The 22,898-nt window shown below is 44.3% G+C and overlaps 1 protein-coding gene across 2 annotated transcripts in view; it reads right to left on the reverse strand.

Annotated features, from left to right (window-relative positions):
- Window positions 1–3,485: 3,485 nt before the first annotated feature.
- The window catches only part of LOC311137936 (cell division control protein 42 homolog), a 38,713-nt gene continuing 19,300 nt past the window's right edge, over window positions 3,486–22,898 (reverse strand). The window contains exons 3-6 of one of the 2 annotated variants that reach the window (XM_084172556.1): window positions 17,539–17,611; window positions 16,839–16,948; window positions 16,534–16,731; window positions 3,486–5,654 (exon numbers count right to left, since the gene is read on the reverse strand). In XM_084172556.1, the coding sequence (XP_084028682.1) occupies window positions 5,565–5,654; window positions 16,534–16,731; window positions 16,839–16,948; window positions 17,539–17,611 (471 nt within the window). In that variant the 3' untranslated portion in view covers window positions 3,486–5,564. Of the gene's footprint in view, window positions 5,655–6,525; window positions 8,097–16,533; window positions 16,732–16,838; window positions 16,949–17,538; window positions 17,612–22,898 lie in introns of those variants that run through there. The other variant, XM_084172557.1, reaches the window with a different exon arrangement.

Genomic DNA, 22,898 nt, shown 5'->3' on the forward strand with positions numbered 1-22,898 from the left:
TTTATCAAAAACGTGAAATCACAAAAAAGGTGTCTGGACTCTTCTATAAGATGCCATTTACATCAAACAGAGATTTGGATGTAAAAAAAGAACTTATCCTTTAGCCGAGGTAGTGGGGGAGTCTCTGAAGAACCGCTTTATATACAAAAAGTAGCCAATGCTGGGCCCTTCTGGTAGTCAAGAGACTCCCAGCCAACAGAACTATACAAAATGCAGTGATGTGTACAGAAATTGTCCCCAGTGATAAAACACAGTGCTGAGTGATAGACTGAATCTAAAGGTTTTAAAAACAGGCTGCTGCATGCATGTAGATTATATCACCATAATCAAGTACTGGGAGAAGCGTTGCTTGAACAATCTTCCTTCTGCTTTCCAAAGTGAGGCAGGATTTATTTTCAATGTGTGTTTTAAAAAGAGAGCTTATCTTCAATCCAAATACCCAAGTACTTATAAATGGGGAACTTGCTGAATTTCGGCTCCCTTCAATGTGCAAATACGCAGGTCCCCAGGGTCAATATTAGGAAACCTAGAGAACATAAACTAATGCTAAATGATAATTAAACCAAGTTTAACATCAGTTAGTGAGTTTTGAATTGAGTCAAAGTCATGCTGAAGGTCATGAAGGGCCTGCTGTACTGAGAGGCACAGGAGTAATTAACTATCATCCGCATAGAGATGAATGTTACAGGTTAACAGATAGACCAATATTGTTTATATAAATAGTGAAGTGAACAGGGCCCAAAACCGACCCCTGCGGCACACCTTTCGTAATACTGAGGAAACTAGATTTGATAGTAAGCACACATTGTGTCCTGTCCATTAGTTCTTGAACCAATTGAAAGACGCCTGATCTAGGACTATTTCAGACAACCTTGGAACAAGTATGAAATGGTCAACCGTATCAAACGCTTTCAACAGGTCAATAAATAAGGCAGCACAATGATTTTTATGATCTAAACAACATAGCACATCATCTAAGACCAGTGTAACTGCTGAAACAGTGCAATGTCCAGGTCTAAAAGCAGATTGGTACTCATTAAGAACAGAATGAGAAGTTAAAAAAGTTCTAAGCTGAGAGTTGGCCAGGGACTCTAAATTGGAAATCGGAAGTTATCCAAGTCAGGATCTCTGCCTTTGTGTAGGGGGAGGACTTTAGCAGTTTTCCAGATCTTAGGGATAACCCCAAAAACAATTGTCAAATAACAAATATAGGTGAATGATTCTGCAATGTGGGGCAGACAGCTGCAGCAAAAAGGGATCAAGTGAGTCAGCCAGAGTGGATTTTTTTACATCATATATTGTGCAGTATTAGCAATAGCAAATAACACTCTGGTAGCAGCAGTTGTGATGTGTGTGTAGCATAAATGTGTGGGTGTGTGGAGGGGCTAAGACAAATATAAATTGTACCCTAAATTGATAGTCTTATAAATTAAATTCTTACCAGGTTCTCTCTTATATCAATGGGGCAGGATGCTCTGTCACATCATGTGCATACGCCCTATGCACTTGAGATCTGACAGGATATGACAGGTGTAAGCAATTTGATAATAGTTCCAACTCGCCCTCTGATAGGCTGAGTGGAAGTTTCACCATATTGCTTATACCAATCAAATCCTCTTAGATCTCCACAAGTGCATAGGACATAGGGTCTAGGGCTCGATTTGGCATTGGGACAGCGGGGTTCTCTCGTTTTGGCGAAAGACCATCCTCTCTCCTCTGTGACAAGGAAACCGATAAGTGGTCGAGGAGTGTAAATTCATTAGTAGGCAAACGGAAAGTGTTCTCCCCTCCTCAAGGATACTCATGCGTATACTACCACGGAAGAGTTTTAAAACCTGCAATTTAAAACCATTACAATATGGTACTTATTGTTTTATCTATAAATGTCCTGCACAACTAACTTCATTTGTTTTGAGCACTTCAGTTATTTTGGGATCCACCCCTGTAAACCTAATTTGCCTAATGACGCACGAGTGGAAAAGGATAGTCTCATTTTAAGCAAGCGCATTTCCATCCATGTTCACTCTCCTCACGGACTCTCCTCAATGAACTTTGACCTTTTTCAAAAGGAGGTGAGAGGACTGCGAGAGGGTATACTTTGTCTATGCCATTGAGTCAACTATTATGCAAACCACTCAGAGCAACAACGGGTTACCCATTGTGTGTATGTGTCAGGTCTCTCAACAGGGGTCAGTCAGATGCTGTTCTGCTCTCCATGTTAGGATTCACATCTACACTATATATACAAAAGTATGTGGACACCCCTTCAAATGTGTGGATTTGGCCATTTCAGCCACACCCTTTGCTGACAGGTGTATAAAATTGAGCACACAGCCATGCAATCTCAATAGACAAACATTGGCAGTAGAATGGCCTTACTGAAGAGCTCAGTGACTTTCAACGTGGCACTGTCATAGGATGCCACCTTTCCAACAAGTCAGTTTGTCAAATTTCTGCCCTGGTCAACTGTAAGTGCTGTTATTGTGAAGTGGAAACATCTAGGAGCAACAATGGCTCAGCCGCGAAGTGGTAGGCCACACAAGCTCACAGAACGGGGCCGCTGAGTAGTGCTGAAGCGCGTAAACACAGCCTGTCCTCGGATGCAACACTCACTACGGAGTTCCAAACTGCCTCTGGAAGCAACATCATTTGTCGGGAGCTTCATGAAATGGCTTTCCATGGCCGAGCAGCCGCACACAAGCCTAAGATCACCAACCGTCGGCTGGAGTGGTGTAAAGCTCGCCGCAATTGGACTCTGGAGCAGTGGAAACACGTTCTCTGGCGTGATGAATCATGCTTCACCATCTTGCAATCCTACGGACGAATCTTGGTTTGGCGGATGCCAGGAGAACGCTACCTGCCCCAATGCATAGTGCCAACTGTGAAGTTTGGTGGAGGAGTAATAATGGTCTGGGGCTGTTTTTCATGGTTTGGGCTAGGCCCCTTAGTTCCAGTGAAGGGAAATCTTAACGCTACACCATACAATTACATTCTAGACGATTCTGTGCTTCCAACTTTGTAGCAACAGTTTGGGGAAGGCCCTTTCCTGTTTCAGCATGACAATGCCCCCATGCACAAAGCGAGGTCCATACAGAAATGGTTTGTTGAGATCGGTGTGTAAGAATTTGACTGGCCTACCTGACTTCAACCCCATCGAACACCTTTGGGATGAATTGGAATGTCGACTACAAGCCAGGCTTAATCGCCCAGCATCAGTGCCCGACCTCACTAATGGTCTCGTGGTTGAATGGAAGCAAGTCCCCGCAGCAATGTTCCAACATCTAGTGGAAAGCCTTACCAGAGGAGTGGATGCTGTTATAGCAGCAAAGGGGGGACCAACTCCATATTAATGGCCATGTTTTGGAATGAGATGTTCGACGAGCAGGTGTCCACATACTTTTAGTCATGTAGTGCATTTGTCCCTTCAGCACCGTCTCATAATTCTGTAAACTGCCTGATAAATAAGAATGGCCAAGGAAAAGGAGTAAAGGCAATTAAGGTATAAGTTTAATATTTGTTTCAAAGAATGCATATACAAAGAACAGAAACATAAGACAAAGCATTTGGTTTTGCACCAAAACAACAACAGTTACAATAATAATAATAATAATAATAACTAGGGCTGGACGTCAACCCAACCTCTGAGCCACCAGTGTCAATCAACTAATCACAATCCAGGTTTGACAGACATTTTCTCTGTCATTAGAGGTCATTGTTTACTGGTGTTTGTAGCTGGTGGGTCAGAGTTCAGCTGAGTTCCGGACCCTAAATGTAAAAGGATAGGAAGTAACCTTTTTATAAAATCAAAAACAGCACAACAGAAAAAAAATTAGAAAAAAATAAAAACAGATTTTGGTAAAAACATCTGGAGCCTACATTGAGTGCCAGCTTACATTATTATTAAATCTGTTAACCTATGATCGCAGAGACCAGGGGCTCACCTACACGCATTACCACAACGTTACCACCCTAGAATTACAAGTAATAGAACCAACACAGTCCCTCAGAACACAGATATTTTTAGGAGGTACACCTAGCATGGCGGCACAATAGCATTGCCATTGCAGCATGACAGTATGAAACACTGAGAAAGGCACAGAATTCTGATGTGGCACAGAATTCCGATGCGATAAGCATCAATTAATTAATTAACTATCCAAATGGGACAAAATATGGCCGCCGGTGTACACACAACAGAACGTTGCTTAGAACAAGGAATGTCAGCTTTACTAATAGTTCTATGGTTACCATAACGTTGAGAAAATGTTCGGCTAACTCTCCCTTGGTCCCTGGCAACCACTTCTTCTGCTAACACTGTTTAAGTTCCCTGCATCAAAAGGTCAATTCCTGCATCAAGACCCATCGCTACAGGATGCCTTTAGTTCTTCAGTAATGCCAGTCCCTAATCTACTCCTAACCCCTTCCCCTACAGTACAGTTCTGAAAGGATTGGATCGGTATAAGCAATATGGTAATAAAATGTTTCCCCATCTACTTGATTTAGATTTACAAAAGTGCCCAAGTGGTAGGGGCTAGGGGTTGATTTGGGATTGATCATAAAAATGTCAGACTTCTGTTCTGTCACTTGGAGGGGAGACGTTGGCAAAGAAAAAATCAAAATGGCTACTCTGTCATTGTTTCTTCAGGTGGTGTTGGAGGTGGAGCAGCGGGATTGGCGTTTGATGTGCTCATCGAGATGGGTGGAGCTTAATGCAGCAGTGCATCAAGCTGTCACTCAGGCAGCCATTTAATTTGGTGGCAGAGCATAGGTCTATCAGAACTGCACAGGAGCTACGTGGCTAAGAGCCAATCAACACCACTGACAGGGAAAGCTGTCAAATACAGTATAAAAGTCATACTTTAAATCAGCCTGTGTCCTATCACCAAAGAGAGGTTATGACACCTTGACAGCTTACGTCAACCCTACAACAGCCTATGTCACCTGTATAAGAGCCTGTATTATTTAACCACCTGAATGGTTCAAACCCCTTGGAGGGTAAAAAGGGGCATGGTTTTGGCCTTCTCCTTGAGTGCAGGGCTGAATCTCAATAGTCTATAGTTACTGCCTCTCCTTGTCTCCTTCCCTTTCATCTTCACTGCTGTTGAAAGCCAATGCCCAGTAGGCATCCATCATATTGCTTTCTCTAACTATTTACTTAGAAACCAGTGTAAAAGGGAAACAGATGAGAGAAATCCACTTTAGCCTACTGAGATGCACCGACTCCACAGGACTGGGCTGTCTCTCTCGGGTCACTCACCTAAAGGCTCTGACTGACTGTTCTAACTGGAAAGGGAGTGTGGCCACGGTAGTCACGGTTACAAGCTGGGTTAGGTTCATTTCTGTGCCTCTCATCCCGTCGGTCCGCTGGTTAAACACAGAGATGGATCAACTCATTGCTCCTTATTGCAGTCTAATCTGAAACTTGTTTTGTTTGTTTCTATACTTCACTTCAGAGTACATGGCTGTCAATCAGCCTTAGCAGAGCAAGGGAGGAGGGGATGGGGGAGGGTTTGTGTGAAGGGGGAGTGTGTGTGTACGTGTGTGTGTGAGAGGGGTGGGGTCATTCATAGCAGTACACATTTGCGTTTCTTCTTGGGCTCGGGTGGCTCCAACGCAGCCAGTATCGCCTCATCAAACACATTCTTTAGGCCTTTCTGTGGATACAAACACAAACATTCAGGCTCAATGAAGGGTGCAACACACACACAGGCTCAATGAAGGGGCAACACACACACAGGCTCAATGAAGGGGCAACACACACAGGCTCAATGAAGGGGCAACACACACAGGCTCAATGAAGGGTGCAACACACACACAGGCTCAATGAAGGGGCAACACACACACAGGCTCAATGAAGGGTGCAACACACACAGGCTCAATGAAGGGGCAACACACACACAGGCTCAATGAAGGGTGCAACACACACAGGCTCAATGAAGGGTGCAACACACACAGGCTCAATGAAGGGTGCAACACACACACAGGCTCAATGAAGGGGCAACACACACACAGGCTCAATGAAGGGTGCAACACACACAGGCTCAATGAAGGGGCAACACACACACAGGCTCAATGAAGGGTGCAACACACACAGGCTCAATGAAGGGTGCAACACACAAAGGCTCAATGAAGGGGCAACACACACACAAAGGCTCAATGAAGGGGCAACACACACACAAAATAGCATGAATACAGAGGGGCATTCAACTTAATAGAACACACATGGGTCAAATGATCAAGTGCAAACTAAAACATAGCATTGGACATCAAAGCAAATAAAAACTCTGGGTACTTCATCCTCACAGAGAGGGCTGGAAATTAACAAGGATATTATAAACCAAGGAAAATAGTAAAACTACCTGCATTGATTCATGTCAAAGTGAAGTTGGAATGGGCAGTGAGCGTTCAAAACAAATGCCGGGCAAACAAGAAAGTGGAGGTACGAGAGGACATGGGTTCAGAGACACATACACTGCATAACACACACACACACACACACACACACAAGGCCCAAGGGAATTCAAGTATAAACAACCACACCAAAGTCAGACCACTAAAATCAAAAGGTGTTGAGAGACAACACACACAGGTTTACGCTGATCACAAAGTAGCCTACTGTTAGCAGGAACTTCCCCTGCCTTTTGCAAATTCACATGGAATTAGTCACAGCAGCACGTTTCTGCTCTCATTATTTGTTGGTAGAGCAGTTTAGGATTGGAAAGAATGCCTTAGGCCATGTCATGTGAGAGTGGTACAATACAGCTTTATGACCAAAGCAGAGCAGGAAACCCCTGTATCCCTCTGTTCAGGGAAACTCTAGAAACCCTATAGAAAACATATGGCAAGACTCAGGTTTTACCCAGAGATTAGGCTCTAAATATGCAACAAACAACAATCATATTGGTCTAGGAGGCTTTGCAGCCATACCATCTAGCAATATAGAGCTGCTATCCAGCTGTACCCATAGATAGAGGAAAAGAGAGGCAGAGGAAAAGGATAGCAATTTCAGAAGTCCTTTATTCATTAATTTCACAAATAATTCCACATAATTATATTCGCTTTTTAATATTTTTAAACTCCCAAGATGGCTAGATATGAACTGCAGCAATGGAACATTACAGAGTGGTACATAGAGAGTTTGGCCAGTTTTAGAGCTGGACACCATGATGCTGCCTCTGAGGACTCCATTTAGGATGGCTACTTGGGTTCTAGCTCTAATTCTATTGCTACCCTTTGCAAGTTTGGCTTTAAAGTTCTCAAAATTCCATGGTCTGTCATCAGGCAATACTGCCCAAAAGGTGCCAACATGGCTGCCGTGATATTATCTAATAGTGCTGTTGTAATGCTTTTCGGTTGAATCCAGGATGGCCAAACTCTCTATATGTGGCTCTGGCACTTGACAGCCCTAAATGTCACCATGGTCAGACCTCGGAGTCTTGTCATACACCAGCAGTAGTAGTACAAAAAATACATGAACATTAGGAATCATGGAGGCTCGTAGAATTGGTGCTTAAATCACAATGCTGTGGAGCCAAGTAAATCAGACACTCACTTAGCTCTGGACTCTCCAAACAATACCATAACAGTGGGAGGAGAAGCACTAACCAAAGAAGAAGAGACATGGGCCGTGTCTCAAATCACATCCTAATTCCCAAAGTACACTACTTGGTCCACTATGGGTAATAGGGTGTCATTTGAGATTTGCCCAGGGAGAAAAAGTGATGTGATTAACTAAACCAAACCCAATATCAGCATTGTTACATCTGAGATAACCCAAGAGCAACGGACACAGTCCTTCAGGCACAGTAAGGCCCATGAGGACAAGTAAACAAAAAGGAGAGGGAAGGAACAGCCATGGCACACACTCAATAGAAAGTAACACTGTCGTAAAGGGGGAGTGGATACAGGGGATAGCTTTAAGAGGTGGTTGGTTGGGTAAAACGAGGACAGAGGTTTAAACTAAAAGGAAGCAGCAGACAATTGGAGAGAAAGGAGGAGAGGAGACTTTAGAATATACAGCACTTCCTCTTTCTTTGCGTCTCTGGTGGCTCTAGGGCGGCTAGGATAGCTTCATCAAATACATTCTTCAGCCCTCGCTATAACGACAAAGGGGAGGGGAGAAAATGACAGCACAGTTAGCACAGCAAACAGAGAAAAAGGGTCGAGATGAGCAGAGAGAAGAAGAGACAAGAAAAGAGGAGAGGGAGTGGAAAAGAGAAAAAGGGAGAGGGAGTGGAAAAGAGAAAAAGGGAGAGGGAGTGGAAAAGAGAAGAAGGGAGAGGGAGTGGAAAAGAGAAGAAGGGAGAGGGAGTGGAAAAGAGAAAAAGGGAGAGGGAGTGGAAAAGAGAAAAGAGGAGAGGGAGTGGAAAAGAGAAAAAGAGAGAAGGGGAAGTAGAGAGGGAAGAAGAAATTAAGGGGAAAATACAGAGGGAGAGAGGGTATAAGAAAAAGAGAGAAAAAGTGCAGGCAACATTGTGTAGAAAATCTAAGAACAGAGCACTAGGAGACTAAAGAAGACTAGAAGATAGATCTACTGTAAAACATTAGCTAAAGTTGGTAGAGGAGATGAAGGGCGGCAGGTAGCTTAGTGGGTAAGAGCCAGTAACCGAAAGGGGTTCTAATCCCCGAGCCGACTAGGTGAAAAATCTGTCGATGTGCCCTTAAGCAAGGCACTTAACCCTAATTGCTCATGTACAGTGAGGGGAAAAAGTATTTGATCCCTTGCTGATTTTGTACGTTTGCCCACTGACAAAGAAATGATCAGTCTATAATTTTAATGGTAGGTTTATTTGAACAGTGAGAGACAGAATAACAAAAAAAAATCCAGAAAATCGTACGTCAAAAATGTTATAAATTGATATGCATTTTAATGAGGGAAATAAGTATTTGACCCCCTCTCAATCAGAAAGATTTCTAGCTCCCAGGTGTCTTTTATACAGGTAACGAGCTGAGATCAGGAGCACACTCTTAAAGGGAGTGCTCCTAATCTCAGCTTGTTACCTGTATAAAAGACACCTGTCCACAGAAGCAATCAATCAATCAGATTCCAAACTCTCCACCATGGCCAAGACCAAAGAGCTCTCCAAGGATGTCAGGGACAAGATTGGAATGGGCTACAAGACCATCGCCAAGCAGCTTGGTGAGAAGGTGACAACAGTTGGTGCGATTATTCGCAAATGGAAGAAACACAAAATAACTGTCAATCTCCCTCGGCCTGGGGCTCCATGCAAGATCTCACCTCGTGGAGTTGCAATGATCATGAGAACGGTGAGGAATCAGCCCAGAACTACATGGGAGGATCTTGTCAATGATCATTGTGTTTTTCTGCTAAGGGGACAGGACAACTTCACCACATCAAAGGGACGATGGACGGGGCCATGTACCGTCAAATCTTGGGTGAGAACCTCCTTCCCTCAGCCAGGGCATTGAAAATGGGTCGTGGACGGCTATTCCAGCATGACAATGACCCAAAACACATGGCCAAGGCAACAAAGGAGTGGCTCAAGAAGAAGCACATTAAGGTCCTGGAGTGGCCTAGCCAGTCTCCAGACCTTAATCCCATAGAAAATCTGTGGAGGGAGCTGAAGGTTCGAGTTGCCAAACGTCAGGCTCGAAACCTTAATGACTTGGAGAAGATCTGCAAAGAGGAGTGGGACAAAATCCCTCCTGAGATGTGTGCAAACCTGGTGGCCAACTACAAGAAACGTCTGACCTCTGATTGTCATGTTTTGCAGAGGGGTCAAATACTTATTTCCCTCATTAAAATGCAAATCAATTTATAACATTTTTGACATGCGTTTTTCTGGATTGTTTTGTTGTTATTCTGTCTCTCACTATTCAAATAACCCTAACATTAAAATTATAGACTGATCATTTCTTTGTCAGTGGGCAAACGTACAAAATCAGCAGGGGATCAAATACTTTTTTCCCCTCACTGTAAGTCGCTCTGGATAAGAGCGTCTGCTAAATTACTAAAATGTAAATGTAAAAATGACTATGGAGATACTGCCCTGCGAGATCAGCGCTGAAGCGCTTGAGATAGAAGTTTCCCTGACCCACAGATCTAGGATTAAATTACCCTACCCCCCTGTCCCAACCTTCACTCTCAGGTGCATAAAACATCTGACCCAGGACCAGTGGTTATGGGCAACTTCTGACTGACAGGCAGAACAGTCACACAGGAAACAGGATATTGCATCAGCACTTCACACGCTAGGGGAAGCTGGTCTAGAGAGAGGAAGGAAGGGGGCAGGAGAGGAAGAGAGACAAGATGGGGTTGGGGAGGGAGACCTAAACTTGGCAACAGTTTAGATCCACTAGGGCCCATTGTTTCCATTTACAGTAAAGCCCTCGAGTAACACCATAGGGCACAAGATAGCCGTATGAGAGGGAGGTGATAGCTGTACTCCTTCAGTTTTCCAATCTCTTATGACTGTGGTCGGCAACAGGCCAGATTTTATTTTTTGCTCAAAATAGACCGTAACATCACCAGGAAAAATGTGTTTAATTTAGTCATTCTGTTCCCAATTATTCCCAAGAATTACAAAAAAAGAGACGTGATCGTGTCTCAATGTAATGAAGGTATGACATTTTTGTTATTTTCAAATACAATCTCTTTTTGGGCTTAGTTGTGGTCAATTTGCAGTTTACAAATCATTATAATTATGTTCCGGCCCCCGACCATCCTCTCCGACAAGTTGCCTATCCCTGTCTTATGAGCTCAACGGAATGATAACAAGGACTACATTTCTCCATCTAAATGACAGTCTGTTAATATAATAGACGTTTGCCAATACTATGTTTTACTGCCAAGAGTTCGACGTTCGTTGTTGGTGCAGCTCAAGAAGACAACTGATAGACTGCTGACAGTAGCTGCTCTACTTAGAATAAGGCTAGGCCATATATGTGGATTTATAGGGTAAGAGTACCTATTAAGCCAACCAGAATCTAAGTTAAGACATTTCTAACATATACTGCCCTCATTTTTGTAAGAGAAGTTGATATAAAATTAAAGATTAATTAAGTTTTATGACTTTACTTTTAAAATATATATACAGCACCAGTGAAAAGTTTGGACACCTACTTATTCCAGGGTTTTTCTTTATTTGTACTATTTTCTACATTGTAGAATAATAGCAGAGACATCAAAATTATGAAGTAACACATATGGAATCATGCAGTAACCAAAGAAGTGTTAAACAAATCAAAATTTATTTTATATTTGAGATTCTTCAAATAGCCACCCTTTGCCTTGATGACAGCTTTGCACACTCTTGGCATTCTCTCAACCAGCTTCACCTGGAATGCTTTTCCAATAGTCTTGAAGGAGTTCACACATATGCGGAGCACTTGTTGGCTGCTTTTCCTTCACTCTGCCGTACGACTCATCTCAATTGGGTTGAGGTTGGGGGATTCTGGAGGCCAGGTCATCTGATGCAGCACTCCATCACTCTCCGTCTTGGTAAAATAGCTCTTACACAGCCTGGAGTTGTGTTGGGTCATTGTCCTGTTGAAAAACAAATGATAGTCCCACTAAGCCCAAACCAGATGGGATGGCGTATCGCTGCAGAATGCTGTGGTAGCCATGCTGGTTAAGTGTGTCTTGAATTCTAAATAAATCACAGACCGTGTCACCAGCAAAGCACCCCCACACCAAAACACCACCTCCATGCTTTACGGTGGGAAATACACATGCAGAGATAATCCGTTCACCCACACCGCATCTCACAAAGACACGGCGGTTGGAACCACAAATCTCCAATTTGGACTCCAGACCAAAGGACACATTTCCACCAGTCTAATGTCCATTGCTCGTGTTTCTTGGCCCAAGCAAGTCTCTTCTTATTATTGGTGTCCTTTAGTACTGGTTTCTTTGCAGCAATTCGACCATGAAGGCCTGATTCACACAGTCTCCACTGAACAGTTGATGTTGAGATGTGTCTGTTACTTGAACTCTGAAGCATTTATTTGGGCTGCAATTTCTGAGGCTGGTAACTCTAATGAACTTATCCTCTGCAGCAGAGGTAACTCTGGGTCTTCCATTCCTGTGGCGGTCCTCATGAGAACCAGTTTCATCATAGTGCTTGATGGTTTTTGCGACTGCACTTGAAATTGTCTGTATTGACGGACCTTCATGTCTTAAAGTAATGATGGACTGTCGTTTCTCTTTGCTTATTTGAGCTGTTCTTGTAACAAATAGGGCTATCTTCTGTATACCCCCCTACCTTGTCACAACACAACTGATTGGCTCAAACGCATTAAGGAAAGAAATTCCACAAATTAACTTTGAAGGCGGCACACCTGTTAATTGAAATGCATTCCAGGTGACTACCTCATGAAGCTGGTTGAGAGAATGCCAAGAGTGTGCAAAGCTGTTATCAAGGCAAAGGGTGGCTACTTTGAAGAATCTAAAATCTAAAATATATTTTGATTTGTTTAACACTTTTTTGGTTACTACATTGTAGTGTGTGTATATATATATATATATATATATATATATATATATATATATATATATATATATATATATATATATATATACACACATATATATATACACATACATATACACACATACACACACAGTGGGGAGAACAAGTATTTGATACACTGACGATTTTGCAGGTTTTCCTACTTACAAAGCATGTAGAGGTCTGTAATTTTTATCATAGGTACACTTCAACTGTGAGAGACGGAATTAATTTGCATTTTATTGCATGACGTATGTATTTGATACATCAGAAACTGAAACCAAACTTATTATTTGGTACAGAAACCTTTTTTTTTTTGCAATTACAGAGATCATACATTTCCTGTAGGTCTTGACCAGGTTTGCACACACTGCAGCAGGGATATTTGCCCATTCCTCCATACAGACCTTCTCCAGATCGTTCAGGTTTCGGGGCTGTCGCTGGGCAATACGGACTTTCAGCTCCCTCCAAAGATTTTATATTGGGTTCAGGTCTGGAGACTGGCTAGGCCACTCCAGGACCTTGAGATGCTTCTTACGGAGCCACTCCTTAGTTGCCTGGCTGTGTGTTTCGGGTCGTTGTCATGCTGGAAGACCCAGCCACGACCCATCTTCAATGCTCTTACTGAGGGAAGGAGGTTGTTGGCCAAGATCTTGCGATACATGGCCCCATCCATCCTCCCCTCAATACGGTGCAGTCGTCCTGTCCCCTTTGCAGAAAAGCATCCCCAAAGAATGATGTTTCCACCTCCATACTTCACGGATGGGATGGTGTTCTTGGGGTTGTACTCATCCTTCTTATTCCTCCAAACACGGCGAGTGGAGTTTAGACCAAAAAGCTCTATTTTTGTCTCATCAGACCACATGACCTTCTCCCATTCCTCCTCTGGATCATCCAGATGGTCATTGGCAAACTTCAGACGGGCCTGGACATGCGCTGGCTTGAGCAGGGGGACCTTGCGTGCGCTGCAGGATTTTAATCTATGACGGCGTAGTGTGTTACTAATGGTTTTCTTTGAGACTGTGGTCCCAGCTCTCTTCAGGTCATTGACCAGGTCCTGCCGTGTAGTTCTGGGCTGATCCCTCACCTTCCTCATGATTATTGATGCCCCACGAGGTGAGATCTTGCATGGAGCACCAGACCGAGGGTGATTGACCGTCATCTTGAACTTCTTCCAATTTCTAATAATTGCGCCAACAGTTGTTGCCTTCTCACCAAGCTGCTTGCCTATTGTCCTGTAGCCCATCCCAGCCTTGTGCAGGTCTACAATTTTATCCCTGATATCCTTACACAGCTCTCTGGTCTTGGCCATTGTGGAGAGGTTGGAGTCTGTTTGATTGAGTGTGTGGACAGGTGTCTTTTATACAGGTAACGAGTTCAAACAGGTGCAGTTAATACAGGTAATGAGTGGAGAACAGGAGGGCTTCTTAAATAAAAACTAACAGGTCTGTGAGAGCCGCAATTCTTACTGGTTGGTAGGTGATCAAATACTTATGTCATGCAATAAAATGCAAATTAATTACTTAAAAATCATACAATGTGATTTTCTGGATTTTTGTTTTAGATTCCGTCTCTCACAGTTGAAGTGTACCTATGATAAAAATTACAGACCTCTACATGCTTTGTAAGTAGGAAAACCTGCAAAATCGGCAGTGTATCAAATACTTGTTCTCCCCACTGTATATATAAAAACATCAGACAAAATGTGAAAATTCCAGACTAGGCTTAATGGGTACAGAGCGTATCCTTTAAACCCATAGGTGTTCCAAATAAGCCCACCTCTTAAAATGATCAATTTTAATTAATTTCAAAACGTACAAACTTACATTTCTTATTCAATCAATAAGGCACGAGGGGGTGTGGTATAGGGCCAATATACCACGGCTAAAGGCTGTTCTTATATAGCCCTTAGTCGTGGTATATTGGCCATATACCACAAACCCCCGAGGTGCCTTTCTGCTATTATAAACTGGTTACCAACGTAATTAGAGCAGTAAAAATAAAATGTTTTGTCATACCTGGGGTATACGGTCTGATATACCACGGCTGTCAGCCAATCAGAATTCAGGGCTTGAACCATCCAGTTTATAAGTAAAATTAGATTATACTAATCTTCCCATAAAGTTATTAAAATAAACTAATCATTTCTATCCATCATGAAAGTAGCACTTATAACAGGGGGGTGTCCAATAGTATCCACAGAGATCAATGTGCACTTAGAATTTTGTTCTTGCCAACCAGTACACACCTGATTCAACTAATCATAGACTTCAATCAAGACATGATTAGTTGCCTGGTTAGAACACAAACCTGCACCCACACTGGCCCTCTGTGGATAAGAAACCATGCAACAAAGACCATAACACACACAACTTTCAATAAATTATCTGAAAGCTGATTCACATTTGCTGTACTGCTATTCTTGTTAATTAGTTCAATTTGTCTTCCTAAAGCCTATCTGAAGACGGTTTCAAATCTCCCTCTACTGTGTTTTAAAAAGGTACAGGTGGTGGACCAAAAAACAGAATCACATGGATGAATGAAAGACAACAATATGACAATGCCCCCACCCAAAAGTGCATGAGTAGTTGCCCAATAGTCATCTTCTCCCTCATTTGATTGCATTTGTCCACCACTTGTATGTCTTCTATCCCTGATATCCCTCAAGCCTGATCTTATTCTACTCTCTCTGCATCAACGACTACCTGTCCACTCCAAAAGTCTTGGAGAGTACAGAGGCTTCTAATGTTGGTAAAGGCACCAAAGGCTAGATGCATAACTGTAGATGTATGTGTTTTAATCAACTTAAATCTGAACAAAAAAACATTAATGCTCATGTTCATTGAATGTTAGTGATATCAACACACTATCCCCATGTGTTTCAATGCAAACCGGGCTTAATAGGAGCATACTGGGCTTAACTGGAACAACAGTGAAAGACAATAGTAAAGTCTACTCATAAAATATTTGGGGTGTAAATATACACTATAGACTACAATATTATGCATAGCTAGTATTGATCATATTGAACAATATTGCTTTATTGTCATTTACATTCTGTATAGAGGGGGTGCTTTTTGTGCTACTGTATTCTTTAAGCACACCTGAGATAAATGTGAAATTTACAAAAATGGCATCTATGTATAACAATGCAGGGTTAATTTAACAGTAAAATAAGACTAAACACATTTTAAAATGTAAGCTGTGAATGCCTGAAATCTATTATCTTGTTGTAGTTCACCAAGTTATGTTGCTACTGTGTAACTGACATGCAGGCACGACTGCTAGCATGAAAAACCCATATTTTCTATTGGCAAGAAATAGTCATGAATGCTCATGTGCATATCTCAGCACATTGATCTCTTAATTTTACATAAAGTATGGTCACTTATTGGAGAAGGTATTAAACATTTCTGGGGAAAAAGTGCTTATCTGAGGGTAGCCTCAACACCAAAGTTTTTTTGCAGCTTTGAAATTGTCCAGTAGTGGGAACTTACACATAACAGTGAATAAATGTATAATAAAACATCCGATTGGCTTAGAATAAAAAAGGTTATCGATATAACCAGATGAATTAGTTGAAACATTGTTTTTTATTTGAATCCAAAGATGGAAGTGGGCTTAATGGGTACGCAATACAATATGCATATTGACAGATTTCAGAACTATTTCTGCTACTGTATCGATTCAGATGAACACACAGATCAGAACACGCAGTCAGTCTGTGGACCAACAATCTGCATGTACCGTTTTCCCTCCACTTTCTTGTTTCTTTGAGCCGTGACAGATGATATGTAGCGTTTAAACAAATGGGGCATTTCTTAATGTCTGCTTACTTCAGCTGACCAGAGAGAAGAGACAAAACTTACCTGCAAGTGGCCTGTGTGATTTCAGGATTGTGAAAATGTGTGGGAGTGTCTCAAGCTATGATGTTCTTACGTGTTTGTGTATGTGGAAGTGACTTGCATGTGCTAGGCTGGGGCGTGTTGCAAATGTCCCTCTTTGCTCATACATGCGTGGGGATTGCGTCTGTGTGTTTGCAATCCAGTGTCTGTGGTCTTACCTGCGTGAGGGCTGAGCACTCCACATATTTGACGGCCTTGAGGTCTTTGGCCAGTTTCTCTGCTGTCTCAAGAGTGATGGGCTTCTGCTTGTTCTTGGCCAGCTTCTCTATGGTGGACGGGTCATCTCGCAGATCTATCTGAGTCCCCACCAACAGGAACGGGGTCTTTGGACAGTGGTGGGTGATCTCTGGTACCCACTGGAACACACACACACGGGTTAGAGAGTGTGTGAGTGACATGGGGAGGAGGAGAGACTAGGAGAGGCAGCAGCAGAAGATTGGAAGAAGAGTGAGAGAAGGCCAACCTTTTCTTTGACGTTTTCGAAGGAGGAGGGGGATACAACGGAGAAACAGACGAGGAAGACGTCTGTCTGGGGATAACTCAGAGGCCTTAACCTGTCGTAGTCCTCCTGACCTGGAGAGAGAACACACAGCGTTAGCCTACACACACACACACACACCTGGAACACATGGGTTACAACCTTTGTTAGGTACACTAAACATGCATGCACTTCCATGTATACACCGACACACACTAAGGGACATTGGCATCAGCATTCAGGCCATCCAGAGAAGGCAGAGTGTGTTTTTGATCAGATTGAGGCAGAGAGCCAAAACTCTCCACTTTATAGACACCAGGACACACCCTAGTCTAAAATAAACACATTTAAAATACTTTATTTGAATCCACAAATCACATTACAGTCGAGAAGGATTCAAACATTTCAAAGGACACAGATAACTGGACACTTATGGATCCAGAAAGTACCTTCTTCATACAGCAAGGCTGCCTATGACAGCTGACACTGAGCAGTCCCTTGTTAGTTGCTTTACTTTTGTCTTATGCAGGCCACACACACACAGAATGCAGCTGATGGGAGGCTGTTTCTATAACACCAGTCCCAGGAGGTCAGCTACTCCCTCTATTACTGCTTAGTGAACCTTAAACATCAGCTCAACACACACACGCAATGAGACAGGGCACAGAAGATGAGCATACTGTACCTGCAGTGTCAAACAAGCCCAGGGTGTAGGGCTCCCCTCCTATCATTACAGTTACAGCATAGTTGTCAAATACCTGCAACACACAGAGACACATGAGAGAGTGAGAGAGAGAGAGACACACACACACACGAGAGGGAGACACAAGAGAGAGACACGAGAGAGACACACGAGAGACGAAAGAGAGACACGAGAGAGACACACATGAGAGAGAGACACACACACACCCGAGAGATCGACAGACACACGAGAAAGAGCAACAGACACACACGAGAGAGAGCGACACACGAGCGAGAGAGAGCGACACACGAGCGAGAGAGCGACACACGAGCGAGAGAGAGCGACACACGAGCGAGAGAGAGCGACACACGAGCGAGAGAGAGCGACACACGAGAGAGAGAGAGCGACACACGAGAGAGAGAGAGCGACACACGAGAGAGACACACGAGAGAGAGACACACACACACACAAGAGTGAGCGACACACACACGACAGAGAGCGACACACACACACGACAGAGAGCGACACACACACACACAGAGAGCGACACACACGAGAGTGAGCGACACACACACACGAGAGAGAGCGACACACGAGAGAGAGCGACACACACACGAGAGAGCGACACACACACACACACGAGAGAGTGACACACACGAGAGTGAGCGACACACACACACGACAGAGAGCGACACACACACACGACAGAGAGCGACACACACGAGAGAGAGCGACACACACGAGAGAGAGCGACACACACGAGAGAGAGCGACACACACGACAGAGAGCGACACACACACGAGAGAGCGACACACACACGAGAGAGCGACACACACACGAGAGAGCGACACACACACGAGAGAGCGACACACACGAGAGAGCGACACACACGAGAGAGCGACACACACGAGAGAGCGACACACACACACGAGAGAGAGCGACACACACACACACACGAGAGAGAGCGACACACACACACACACGAGAGAGAGCGACACACACACGAGAGAGAGCGACACACACACGAGAGAGAGCGACACACACACGAGAGAGAGCGACACACACACACACACGAGAGAGAGCGACACACACACACACACACGAGAGAGAGCGACACACACACACACACACGAGAGAGAGCGACACACACACACACACACGAGAGAGAGCGACACACACACACACACGAGAGAGAGCGACACACACACACACACGAGAGAGAGCGACACACACACACACGAGAGAGAGCGACACACACACACACGAGAGAGAGCGACACACACACACACACAAGAGAGAGCGACACACACGAGAGAGAGCGACACACACGAGAGAGAGCGACACACACGAGAGAGAGCGACACACGAGAGAGAGCGACACACACGAGAGAGAGCGACACACACGAGAGAGAGCGACACACACGAGAGAGAGCGACACACACGAGAGAGAGCGACACACACGAGAGAGAGCGACACACACGAGAGAGAGCGACACACACGAGAGAGAGCGACACACACGAGAGAGAGAGACATATGAGAGAGAGAGAGACATATGAGCGAGAGAGAGAGACACACAAGAGAGACACACACAGAGACACACACACACGAGCGAGAGAGACACACGAGAGAGAGAGAGAGACACACACATGAGAGAGATTGAGAGACACACACGAGAGAGAGACACACACGAGAGAGAGAGAGACACACACGAGAGAGAGAGAGACACACACGAGAGAGAGACACACGAGAGAGAGAGAGAGACACACACGAGAGAGAGAGAGACACACACGAGAGAGAGACACACACGAGAGAGAGACACACAAGAGAGAGAGACACACAAGAGAGAGAGACACACAAGAGAGAGAGACACACGAGAGAGACACACAAGAGAGAGAGACACACGAGAGAGAGAGAAACACACGAGAGAGAGAGAGACACACACGAGAGAGAGAGAGACACACACGAGAGAGAGTAACACACAAGAGAGAGAGAGAGATTGAATTGAGAGAGGAGGGAGAGACATGCTCAACATGAGCTTCTGATTAATTTGCGTTTTTTTTGTTTTTAGAATGAGATAAAACACTCGAATATAAAAAGAATTCAAGACAAGAAGTGATAAACAACAACTCTATTCAATCAGAATATTTAAAAAAGTAACTTTGCGCCTCAAATTAAGATGACTCTCGCTAGCTAGCTACACAACAAAAACCTAGCCAGCAGGCTAACAAGCCAGCCAGAAAACAGTGCAGCAGAACAGAGCAGCAGCAGTAGTAGCAGAGCCCACAGGCACCATGTCCCCACTCCCCCTCAGCGTTGAGTCCATTCTCTAACCCCCAGAGGCCAAATATGACACAACGAGGAAAGCTTTTAAACAGAATCTACTAAAGGGGAGGCCAGAAACCCTTTTCACAGACCTCTACAAAAACGGTGATGTGAGTAATCTCATCTTTCTCACTGACCAGCCAAATGCATGGCGCTCAGCAGTCTGCTCTCACTACCCAGCCATAAAGAAAGAGGGAATCTGTAATGGGTGGAAGCTGAAAGTCAACGAGACAGACGACCCTGACAGCACCATGATAAAAATCAACCTCTACAAGACTGGGACTGTCATGGTGCAAGGTAACCTTAGGCTGTTTGAAACAGACTTTCAGACCATTAAGGAGAGAGCAGAGAGAGAGGAGGACACCACCAGTGACATGCCCTCCCACAAGACAAACTCCACCAGCACCACCCTCACCCCCACTATCCCCACTCAAAAAGGCACATCCAGCACCTCTCTTCCCACCATAGTGGAGGACACGCCCCAGGAGGAGAGCAACCCCCTCAGTGCAGAGCAGGCTCAGGCCCTCCTCACCACCATGGCTGCCATGAGGGATCAGTTCACCAAACTGGAGGGGGAGGTGATCCTGCTCAGGGAGAGTGTGAGCAAACAGCAACCAGACATCCACACCTTAGAGGAGCTCCTAACCAAGGTGCGGACAGAGCAGGACAGCAGCCTTGCAACACAGCTGAAAGAAGTTCAGCAAGAGAGAGACGGACTCAAGAGAGCGCTGGCTGATCTAACAAAGGAGGTGAGAGAGCTCCAAAAAGACAGGCAGAGCAGTAATAACGAGCTGACCACACTAAGAGAGGAGCTGCAGGAGCAGCTAGATCACCACTCTATGACCTGACCTCACACAGCAGAGGACCCACCTCCCTAGACACAAAACGAGAAAGGTGTGGTGCCCAACAATGCAGAGTGCCATGGCGCTGCTTGATAAGGCCCAGCTCGGGTCGCCAAGCCACATAATCATACACACCGGAAGCAACGACCTGCGTGCTCAGCAGGAGAGGGTGGCGACTTCACTACGGGGAGTGATTGAGGCGGCCTCCGCAATCTTTCCCAACTCAAGGATCGTGGTGTCAACCCTTCTACATAAAACGCCAGCCTCTCTCGGGACTGTGCCCTGCGACCCAATGTACACCTGGCCCACCATCCCACCCTTGATCTGGACTGTTTCTATGACCATGTTCACCTGTACAGGGAGACAGTCCCCATCCTTGCTAAGACTCTCAAGGACTTCGCTTTAAACCGCATCCCGACCTCTCCACCCAGGAACAGCAGAGCAATCTCCACCCCCCCCCCCGAGATCACTGAGAACACCCCGGACCAGCACCCTGGACCCCACAGCCACACCAACCTCAATACCCACCACAGCCAGCGCAGCACAGACCACCCCAGCCCAGCTTCAGACGGATAAAGAAATGTGTGCGTAAGATATGACTAAAATGTCACACCCTCAGTTAAACTAATAATGTATGACTATTAGTAGACTAGAGCTTAGAGAGTTAATCAAATGTGTTTATATAAGATGCATATTTGCCCAGCAACAGAGTATTTGTGTCTTGTAATTAGGCAAGCAGAAGTGCAAAACAATTGAAACCAATAACAGGAGACTGGTTCCAAAAACACACAGGGAAGGGGAGTGAAAGGCTTGCAGGATATTGTGAGATAACTATGTATGAAAATAGAGAAGAAATGCAGCCTGCCCGAGCAAGGAGTAAACTATGATAAGAACATATGTGTGTATGTGTGACCTGATGGTCAGGAGAGCAGAGGATAACCACATGAGCTAAACCCAGGTGTGAGCTTACAAGATGTGTACAGTGGAAAAATACAGCCCGCCTAAAGCAGGGTGGGATTTTTCCTCTGACGTGTGTGTATAAAAATATTGTACGATCATTTTGTCGCAGAGCGCTCTCATTAATAAAGGCTGACCATTGCAGAAAGGGGTCTTTGTTTAATTTATTTAAACTAGAGATTTACACCTCTGGGAAGTATTCAAAGATTTAAGAAGTAGTTGACTTCAACCATTGAGATAACAAAATTCTCGTGACACAGACCCACCCAGACGAGGCCTAACACCCTCCTCCCACCCACCGCAGACCCACACCTGGAGGAGCCACACCCCGGCAGGCAGAGCTATGCACAAGGCCTAACACCCCCCTCCCACCCACCGCAGACCCACACCTGGAGGAGCCACACCCCGGCAGGCAGAGCTATGCACAAGCTGTGAGAGGAGCAACTAGCCCAGCACCCACCAACCAAATGAGTGACATCAAACAAATGCTGAATCTACTATGCTCACATGTGATAGGCCGAGGGTCATGGTAAGATGAGCACAAGAACTCCACCATCCTCACACAACATCCACCCAAGTGGCATGACACAAATGCTATCTTAAATGATAAACAAATCACATTTGCATAACAAGAGTTTACGTTAATTGTAAAAATCCTATTTTAATAGTTATTGTTGGATTGTGAGTGTTTATCTCATTTTGAAGGTAAAGTAAAAACAGTTATGAAATCTTTTTACGTTGCATGTTGGAATTTACAAGGATTGAAGTCCCCTGCTTTTGGGCTAAAGAGCAAAAACCCAGACATCCTTAAAGAAATTGATGATGTTGATATTGTAGTACTACAGGAAACATGGTGCAGAGGTGATGTTTCCACTGGCTGTCCACTAATTTATAGGGAGATAATCGTACCATCCACCAAATTAAAAGGAATCACACAGGGCAGAGACTCAGGGGGAATGCTAATATGGTATAAATCTGAACTAACTAATTCAATCGAATTGATCAAAACAGGATAATTATTTATCTGGCTAAAAATCAAGAAGGAGGCTATCTTAACAGATAAAAACATCTTCCTCTGTGCTACATATACAGTGGGGAGAATAAGTATTTGATACACTGCCGATTTTGCAGGTTTTCCTACTTACAAAGCATGTAGAGGTCTATAATTTTTATCATAGGTACACTTCAACTGTGAGAGACGGAATCTAAAACAAAAATCCAGAAAATCACATTGTATGATTTT

The sequence above is a fragment of the Coregonus lavaretus genome (genome assembly GCF_964263955.1).
Source record: "Coregonus lavaretus genome assembly, chromosome: 12".
In the NCBI taxonomy this organism is placed as follows: domain Eukaryota; kingdom Metazoa; phylum Chordata; class Actinopteri; order Salmoniformes; family Salmonidae; genus Coregonus; species Coregonus lavaretus.